Source organism: Antrostomus carolinensis, unplaced genomic scaffold (genome assembly GCF_000700745.2).
Source record: "Antrostomus carolinensis isolate BGI_N321 unplaced genomic scaffold, ASM70074v2 scaffold47626, whole genome shotgun sequence".
Taxonomy (NCBI): Eukaryota; Metazoa; Chordata; class Aves; order Caprimulgiformes; family Caprimulgidae; genus Antrostomus; species Antrostomus carolinensis.
The window spans coordinates 677-1,920 of record NW_010320655.1 but is presented as its reverse complement, the minus strand read 5'-3'; the positions used below and the strand labels follow the sequence as shown (position 1 = coordinate 1,920).

General features: G+C 60.5%; 1 protein-coding gene across 1 annotated transcript in view; it reads right to left on the bottom strand.

Annotated features, from left to right (window-relative positions):
• Positions 1-470: 470 nt before the first annotated feature.
• LOC104526252 (sterol regulatory element-binding protein 1-like) overlaps positions 471-1,244 on the bottom strand; it is a gene marked incomplete at both ends in the record, with an annotated part of 1,447 nt that continues 673 nt past the window's right edge. Inside the window, 1 exon segment of the mRNA XM_010169660.1 lies at positions 471-675. Coding sequence (XP_010167962.1) covers positions 471-675 — 205 coding nt within the window.

Genomic DNA, 1,244 nt, shown 5'->3' with positions numbered 1-1,244 from the left:
TGCATCCACCCCAGCGTCTTCCACCCCAATCATCTCCCATCTTGCCCCCAACACCCTCCTCCTGATGGCCTTCACCCCATGTCCACCATAACCACCTCTACTCTAATGGTCCCCACTCAACACCCTTCATCCTGACAGCTTTCACCCCATGCCCACCCCAAGAGCCTTCATCCTGATGGGCTCAACCCCAACAGCCTCAACCCAGGTAGCCCCCACCACATATCTAGCCCAACATCCTGCACCCCAATGGTCTTCACCTCAACAGCCTCCAGCCCACGCCCATCCTGACGGCCTCCATCCCAATGGCCTTCACCCCATGTCCACTCCAACAGCCTTCACCCCATACCTATCCCAATGGCCTCCATCCCAGTAGTATCCATCCCAATGGCACACCCCAACAATCACCACCCTGACAGCCTCTACCTCAAAGGCCTCCACCCCAAGACCCCCCACCCCATGCCAGAGCTTACCCACAGTGCCAGACTCAGCCATGATGCTCCTGACAGGACCAGCAGTGCCCGGGCTCCCCACGGGGGCTGGGGTACTGGAGCCCCGGAGGAGGGAGGCCAGGGGGTTGAAGGAGAGGCAGAGGAAGACGAAGGTGCAGAGGGCCATGCGGGAGCGATCCAGCATGCCCTGGCTGCTGGGTGAGGGTGGTGGGTGCTCCTGCTTCACCTGCATGGGCATGGACATGGGGCATGGTGATGGGGCACAGGTATGGAACACGGGGCATGGGATGACATGGTGATGGGGCACAGGTATGGGAGACAGGGCATGGGATGACATGGTGATGGGGCACAGGTATGGAACACGGGGCATGGGATGACATGGTGATGGGGCACAGGTATGGGACACAGGGCATGGGATGACATGGTGATGGGGCACAGGTATGGGACACAGGGCATGGGATGACATGGTGACGGGGCACAGGTATGGGACACGGGGCATGGGATGACATGGTGATGGGGCACAGGTATGGGATAGAAGACGTGGACATGGAGTGCAGGGTGTAGGCAAGGGGAAGAGCACATTTTGGGGTCCAGAGCATGCGGCATGGGTGCAGCAACCCACTTCACCCCAGAATGGCCCCCACAATCCTCCCTCCAGCCCCAGATTGAGTGAGGAGCAGCCTCAGAGAGCAAGACCAAGGCTCTCAGCTCCTTTCTCCATGCCAGCATCTGGCACACTCTGTTCCTGGTAACCCCCGGGGGGATGCAGCAGATCCCCTGCCCCACTCCGGGTGG